This window comes from Palaemon carinicauda, chromosome 14 (genome assembly GCF_036898095.1).
Source record: "Palaemon carinicauda isolate YSFRI2023 chromosome 14, ASM3689809v2, whole genome shotgun sequence".
In the NCBI taxonomy this organism is placed as follows: Eukaryota; Metazoa; Arthropoda; class Malacostraca; order Decapoda; family Palaemonidae; genus Palaemon; species Palaemon carinicauda.
The window spans coordinates 44,585,003-44,592,906 of record NC_090738.1 but is presented as its reverse complement, the minus strand read 5'-3'; the positions used below and the strand labels follow the sequence as shown (position 1 = coordinate 44,592,906).

General features: G+C 41.8%; 1 protein-coding gene across 1 annotated transcript in view; it reads right to left on the bottom strand.

Annotated features, from left to right (window-relative positions):
* The window catches only part of LOC137652746 (nuclear factor related to kappa-B-binding protein), a 126,821-nt gene that overhangs the window by 5,646 nt on the left and 113,271 nt on the right, over positions 1-7,904 (bottom strand). Inside the window, exon 20 of the mRNA XM_068386152.1 lies at positions 6,928-7,043. Coding sequence (XP_068242253.1) covers positions 6,928-7,043 — 116 coding nt within the window. The remainder of the gene's footprint in view (positions 1-6,927; positions 7,044-7,904) is intronic.

The following is a 7,904-nucleotide window of genomic DNA, read 5'->3' as shown; positions in this document are numbered from 1 at the left end:
GGAAGAAGGCAATTCTTTCATTAGAATTGAAGCAAGAAATTATAGAAAAACATGAGAGCAGTGTGCATGTGAGTGATACTGTATGGCTAAACAATATGGCCGGAATAGGCCTATGATCTCGAGGATCATCAAGCCGAAGGCAGCCATTAAAGCAAATAACCATCGAAGGGGATCATCATTATTACAAGACATCGTAGCAATACCCTGGAAGAGATAGAACGCCTTTTGTTGATAGGGAATAAAGGACAAAGAGATTGTTGGCAACGATCATTTGTGAGAAGGGCCAGCGTGATGAACAGAAAGAAAGAAAAAAGTGAAGCAAAGAAAACCAAGATAGCATTAACAAGCTCTTTTAAATAAGACTTCTCTCTTTTTCTGTTTGTCTCTAAACATAGCATTAACATGTTCTTTAAATAAAATCTCTCTCTCTCTCTCTCTCTCTCTCGTTCTTCTTCGCTGTTATAGTGTTAGATACGTCTACGTCTATTATTTTTTTTCCGAGAGAGAGAGAGAGAGAGAGATTAAACAAAAATGTGTTTAGAGTACATATGATTTTTAACAGCGTCAACGAGTTGAAAAACAATTAAATGAAACTAAGAAAGTAATAACAGCTAATCTGAATTCCTTTATTAACTAAAACAAATATTGATACAAACACACTCGTGTGCGTATGCACAAACACTCACACACAGGTGCAAGAATTGCTACGCAATAAGAGAGACGGTCGGGGAGGAGGAAGAGATGGTGACTGCGATAACATACCGTAACTCGTCACTGAAAGTGATGAAAATAAAAAATGAAAAGGAAAAAAAATTTAAAAAATATGAAATATAAAAATTAAAAAAATAAATAAATAAGCTAAGTTAGATTAAAATTTCCGTAGTGTAAGTTACGGTATGTTATCGCAGTCACCATCTCTACCTCCTCGCCGATCGTGTCTCCTCATGCGTGTGTGTGTGTTTGCGCATACGCGCACACGAGTGTGTTTGTATCAATATTTGTTTTAGTCAATAGAGGAATTCAGATTCGCTGATATTGTTTTTTTTTAGTTACATTTAACTGTCTTTCAACTCGTTAACGCTGTTAAAAATCATATGTACACAACGCATTTTTGTTTAATCTCTCTCTCTCTCTCTCAGAAAAAAAATTAATAGACATCTCTAACACTAACAGTGAAGAAAGAGAGAGAGAGAGAGAGAGAGAGAGAGAGAGAGAGAGAGAGAGAGAGAGAGAGAGAGAGAGAGAGGAGAGAGAGAGAGAGAGTATTTATTTAAAGAACATGTTAACACCATGTCTACCTTCTCACCGATCGTCCGTCTCCTGGCGTAGCAAATCCTACACCTGCGTTGGCCTGTCTCTAAGGAAAAGTGGCAATAAAACAAATTTTTTATTCATTATTTCTTTATAATTATCTTTTTTACATGCTTCTTTCATATTATGCAGTTATGTTATTGTTGTGTGTAATTATGTGTAGCCATTTATTAAGGATTTATTATGGGATTTTAGGCTGAGGAACGAATTAAATGAATTACCATGTATTCTTATGGGAAAATTCGTTTCTACATCCGAACATTTTCTACATCCGAAGTAGGTTGTGGAACGAATTAAATTCGTATGTAGAGGTACCACTGTATGTATATGTGTATACATATAAATATATATATATATATACACACACACACACACACACATATATATATATATATATATATATAATATATATATATATATATATATATATATATATATAATATATATATATATATATATATCTAAAGTAGGAAGATGTGATGTAGTTCTAAGGGAAAAGTATAGGAAATATGTCTGGGTAATAAGCAAAGCTCTACCTCCAGTTTGTTTCTTCATTATGATCAGAGATAAATGTAAACAAAACATTGGTTGCCATTTTTTATCGTGCTTTTTAGCGTGTTTAGGAAATGCATGATATAAAATCACCTTTAATATTTGTGCCTGTTTTAGTTTAGGGTACTGTAGTACATGCATTAAGTGTTCTGTACATTAAAGGGTAGTTTGTTAACAGTACTACGTACAAGGGAAGGTTTTAAAAGTCTGAATATACATGTTGAATAAATAGGTAAATATGGTGTCACTACTTCGCGGATTTTCACCTATCGCGGCCGCGACTGGAACCTATCTACCGCGATAAACGAGGGTTCACTGTATTCAATAATGTAGTTATAGCCAAGTTATCCCCCCCAAGCCCAAAGAAAACGGTCCGTTTTCTTTACTACTGTATAAAAGTTACGGTACTGTATGTACGTAAAGCATTTAGATCACTGAAGGTGTATTGTTACCTGCATGTACACCTAAATTAATGATTGATACCTTTACACTCTGAAAAAAAGGTTACAGTTAATTAGTGTAACAAAAAAGTTGAAACTTACCTTTTGATTGAGATGATGTCCGATAGCGAAGTCGCGGCAGAGGAGGATGGCATAAGGCAGAAAACGTAACAAGTGACAGACTACGTACAGTAATTTACACACTTAACACATTAACACTTAAACTTTACGAAATAAAAAAATGGCAAAAATAATTAACACTTAACATTACGTATGGAAAACTATAAAATGAAAGAAAAAATTACTTTAACACTTAACGGTAACATAAAACTTAAAATTGAATTTTTTTTTTTTTTGCTTTTTTATTTTCTAAATCTCTTCTACTTCATCACTTTCTTTTTTCTGTTTCTTTTCTTTACTTTCACCTTCTACTTCTTCATCACTTTCTTTTTTCTGTTTCTTTTCTTTACTTTCACCTTCGTCTTGGCCTACTAATACCGCTGGCCTCTTTAATAAGAAACTATCCATTGAAGCTTGTTTCTGCCTACTTTTCAACACATTTCTAAAATGCGTTAGGCAAACGTCATTGCAGTGTTCAAGCGCACGGTTGGTATAAACTTTTTCTGGATGTTCCTTTTCGACGTAGTCTGCCATTTTATGGAAACATGCAAGAATTTCCTTGATGTCTGCCGTTTTCAAAGGTGCAACATCCTCCTCATCACCGCTAGAGAACTGCTCTTGAACATCACTCACTTGCATCGTCTCCAACTCCTTCAAGTCGTCCGTCGTCAACTCCTCGTGGTGCTCCTCGATAAGTTCATCGATATCTTCCGCGCTAACTTCCAGCCCCATGGACGTACCAAGATGTACGATGTCAGCCACCTCAGACTGCTGAATTGGTTCAGGATCGTCAATGATCTCGGCTTCTCCTCCAGGCTTCCCGAACCCCTCGAAGTCTCGTGCAGAGACAGCATCAGGCCACAGCTTCCTCCAAGATGAGTTTATGGTACGCCTCGAAACTTCCTGCCAAGTGAGATCGATGAGTTTGAGGCATATCACGATGTTGAAGTGATCTTTCCAAAATTCACGCAGAGTGAGGTTTGTACTCTCTGTGACTTGGAAACATCTCTGGAAGAGATGCTTCGTGTACAATTTTTTAAAATTAGAAATAACTTGCTGGTCCATGGGCTGGAGGAGAGGGGTGGTGTTAGGCGGTAGATACAGGACCTTTATGAAGGAATACTCGGCCAGAAGATATTCCTCGAGGCCAGGAGGGTGAGCTGGAGCATTGTCCAACACCAGCAGACATTTCAGAGGGAGGCGCTTTTCTTCCAAATATTTTCGGACAGTCGGACCGAAGCAGACATTCACCCAATCAATGAACAGTTGCCTCGTTACCCAGGCTTTTGCATTCGCCTTCCACATCATGGGAAGGTTCTCCTTAATGACTTTGTGGGCTTTGAAGGCTTGGGGATTTTCTGAATGGTACACCAGCAGGGGCTTCATCTTGCAGTCCCCACTGCCGTTTGCACAAAAAGCAAGGGTAAGCCTGTCCTTCATAGGCTTATGTCCGGGTAGCCTCTTCTCCTCCGCCATGATGAACGTCCGACGAGGCATTTCCTTCCAGAAAAGCCCAGTTTCGTCGCAACTGAAAACTTGTTGCGAACTGTAGCCTTCCTGCAGAGTCAACTCGTCGAACGTTTTAACAAAGGCTTCGGCGGCCTTCGTGTCCGAGCTGGCTGCCTCCCCATGCCGTACCACTGAATGGATGCCAGTCCTTTTCTTGAACTTCTCGAACCACCCACGAGAAGCCTTGAACTCTGGGGGTTCCTGCTGGGATGTTCCTTCTCCTGCTCCTTCTTCGGCCTGAGCACGCACGAGATCACCAAAAATGGCGGAGGCCTTCTGGCAAATTGTAGTCTCAGTGATGGTGTCTCCTGAGATCTCTTTGTCCTTGATCCACACAAGAAGCAGCCTCTCCATCTCGTCATGCACGTGCATTCTCTTGTTGGAGAAAATAGTGACGCCCTTAGAAGGTGTTGCTGCTTTGATGGCCGCCTTCTGCTTCAGGATGGTGCCTATCGTAGACGGATTCCAGCCATACTCCTTGGCGATAGCACTTAAACGCATGCCAGACTCGTACTTTTTAACGATTTCAAGTTTCGTCTCCATTGAGAGCATCGTCTTCTTCTTCTTTCCTTCGGCAACATTCTTGGGACCCATGGCTACAGTAATACGTAATATAATACACTACGTAACGTTATATACAGTCTATGTATAGTAAACACTAATACAGTACAGTGCACAGTAACGAATGTTTATCAACGATAACACGTGGCGTACGAATGTACTGTATATTAACACTAAGTCAAACAAGCGAAAGCACACAATGTCTGTTAACGATACCGCGGTCGGAACGAAAAGAGAGAGAGAGAGATGAACGCCCGTGCGTAGGCAAGCTGGGATAGTTGCCGACCAATAGGAAAGCAGGATCTTATGGCGTCAGCTAGCGTCTGAGTAGGGAGATAACCAATGGGTGAGTGGGAGGCTGTAAGTGAGTCTACCCAAGTTCAAAGTCAGGCGGCGCGCGCTTTTTAAAATTACTCTCGGCGAAGAGTTGGGATCTCGTAAGGTTTTCGTATCCTGAAATTTTATCCGTATCCTGGGGCATAAAAATCTTCGAATCACTTTTCGCATCCTGAATTTTTCGTAAGCAGAAACTTTCGTATCCAGAGGTATCACTGTATATATATATATATATATATATATATATATATATATATATATATATATATATATATATATATATATATATATATATCCACTAAGCCCACAACCACTTGATCCTCCGTGTCAGCTGATTCTTCGATCACGGATGGATCCGTGGGGGCGGTTTTATCCCTGGCATTCGGCCGACTCGATGGAGCGGCTATCTCCATCACGGATGGAGCCCTCGAGGAGGAGGTAGCCGTCATGGGTCTACCCCCTCCCAGAGGAATCCGTGGCGAGTGACTGCCAAGCTGTGCCAGCGGCTGCATCCGATGCATGGATGAAGCCGGTGAGACATTGGGCATGGGAACAATGCTGCTGGGCTAAGCCAGCAGCTGCCTCCGCTGAATGGATGGAGCAGATGACTTGCCCGGTAAGGGCAAAGAAAAGCTAGTGTGTGCCAACAGCTACATCCGAAGCGTGAACGGAGCCGAAGAGACACTGGGCAAAGGCACGTTAGCGGCTCCAGCAGCCGCCAAGGCAGGCACTGGAACGGCAAGAGCCATGTTCGACCCACAAGGGGGAAAAACTAACTCACCCAATTTTGCCCTCTTTCTCAGCAACTTTGGCCTTCTTCCTAGACGGGCCTAAGTTCACGCTCGACTTCTTCCTCTTCAATTTCTTTTTCTTTTTCTTCATCTCCTGGTCGCTGGAGTCTTCCGACGACGAAGAGCTGAAGGACAAGATATCGTCCGAGGAAGACGAAGAAGAAGAGGAGCTATCCGAGGAAACCTGAATCCTCTGCCACCAACATGGGGGCTTGCAATTGTGCTACCGGGGTAACGGGTTGCCTAACATCAGGAGGTAGCGAAACAAAAGGCACCGGAGGCATGAGCAGTGACCCACGTGAGGCAAACCAGCCAGAGAACTCTTTGCCTTGCCGCATGGGTGACCTGAAGGGCGAAGGGCGTCCTTGGCGCCGTCCACACAATGGAATCCGGGTTAGAAGAGCACGTGGCTCGTCTTTTCCTGTCCTGGTCGCCCCCTGAAGTCGCTGCACCTGAAAAAGACTGCCAAGGTGGTGGGGAAGGAGCTGGTGTCCCTGAGCTCCCCCACACCGAATGCTCACTCGAGACGGGTCCTGCGGGCACCAGAACATCGTCTACCGAAAGCACTCCCATAACAACAGCAGACTCCTCACTCGCCTGCGTAGGCACAATGCATTCAGACTCATGGGGAACAGCAATGGGCTGTTTCCCCGCAACGGACTTACCTCGTCCCCTACTCTGGGAAGGGAAAGGGGAACCGCTCTCAGAAGGAGCTGAAGGAGACGTTATCGGAGAACGGGAAAACACAAAGGGAACATGTGGTGGGTCGGACGGGATGTGAGAGAGATCGGCGAGATGTGATCTATGCCGCGACCAGATGCTTATTGACGACAACGACCCAGTAGCGCACCCACGCACTGACCCCGGGTCGCCTCAGGGCACGTATCCCTCCGCACGGAGGGACCCGACAAAGGAAAACGGAGATGGGGGGACTGCGCAAAATTCTTTGTCGGATAGGGAGAGATCCCAGATACTCCTAAGAAAGTAGTTCGAGGTAAGAACTCCGTGTTGGAACAAATTGTTTTTAAGAGATGAGAATCCTCCCTGTATGACGCGGCTGAAGGTTTAAGTAAAATATAATTTTGGTGACTATTGCTAATTCTTTGAGGTCATTTTCTCCATACAGAAATGTGCAGTTAGGCATAAATTAGGATAAAGTTGCTCTGTTCCAATACTGAAAATTTTATAGTGAAGAATGGTTGTATAGATTTGTCCATATCCCTCTAGCCTTTCTCTAACATGTATGACCTCAAAAATCTTTCCTGTTCTTCTAAGGAAAATCTGCAGAAACAGTCAGCTATCCATACCTGTATTTTGCTCCTGATCCCTACATTTTTAGATTCTCGGGCTGAATCACCAGTGGCTACATATTCAAACAAATAGCCTGATTGGGATGTGAACTTCAACAGGAGTATATTTGGTTCTAATGAATGTAATTTTTGCCAAATATCTCTATTTTGGTAAAATTTGTTAGGAGAAGGATAGTTCCACATATGTAAGTTTCATAAATCATCTAATCTAACAGACAATTAATTTTACCAGAAACACATCTAAGCCAAAACTTCCTCTTAGTTGGGCTGGTTTTGCTTTTAATACAGACAATATTTCAACTATTATAACTAGCTAAGCTACAACTATAGTTGTAAAAACAGGATTCTACAAACCCAACGGTTCCAACAGGGAAAGTAGCCCAATGAGGAAATGAAATAAAGGAACAGATAGAATATTGTGCCTGAGTGTACCCTCAAGCAAGAGAACTCTAACCCAAGATCGTGAAAAACCATGGTACAGAGACTAAGGCACTGGCTAATGTTTTAATTTTGGAGTGTCTCTCCCTAGAAGAGCTGCTTACCATAGCTAAAGATTCTCTCTACCCTTACCAAGTGGAAAGTAGCCTCTGAACAATTACAATGCAGTAGTTAACTGATTAAGATAAGCATTTTTTGGTTAGCTTAGTGTTGTCAGGTGTAAGAATAAAGAAAATAAGTAAAGAATAGGGGCTATTCTGTGTATGTGTAGGCAAATGAAACTTTCCTGGGTTGTTCTGTTAGATTGATTTAATAGTAAAATATTTAGGCATTATTATTCATCAATGGGTTTGAATATAACTGGATTTTTTAATTTGGGCCTTATGTGCTTGTGAGGCTATCCAGCCGCAGTGGTTGGTAAATAGATTTATCGTACTTAAAAGTAAATGAGTATTATCTAACTGTTTAATGTTAAATGTAAAGGGTTCATGATATGGTGCAAGTATTAACATGATAAAAGAGACCAATGGGAACAT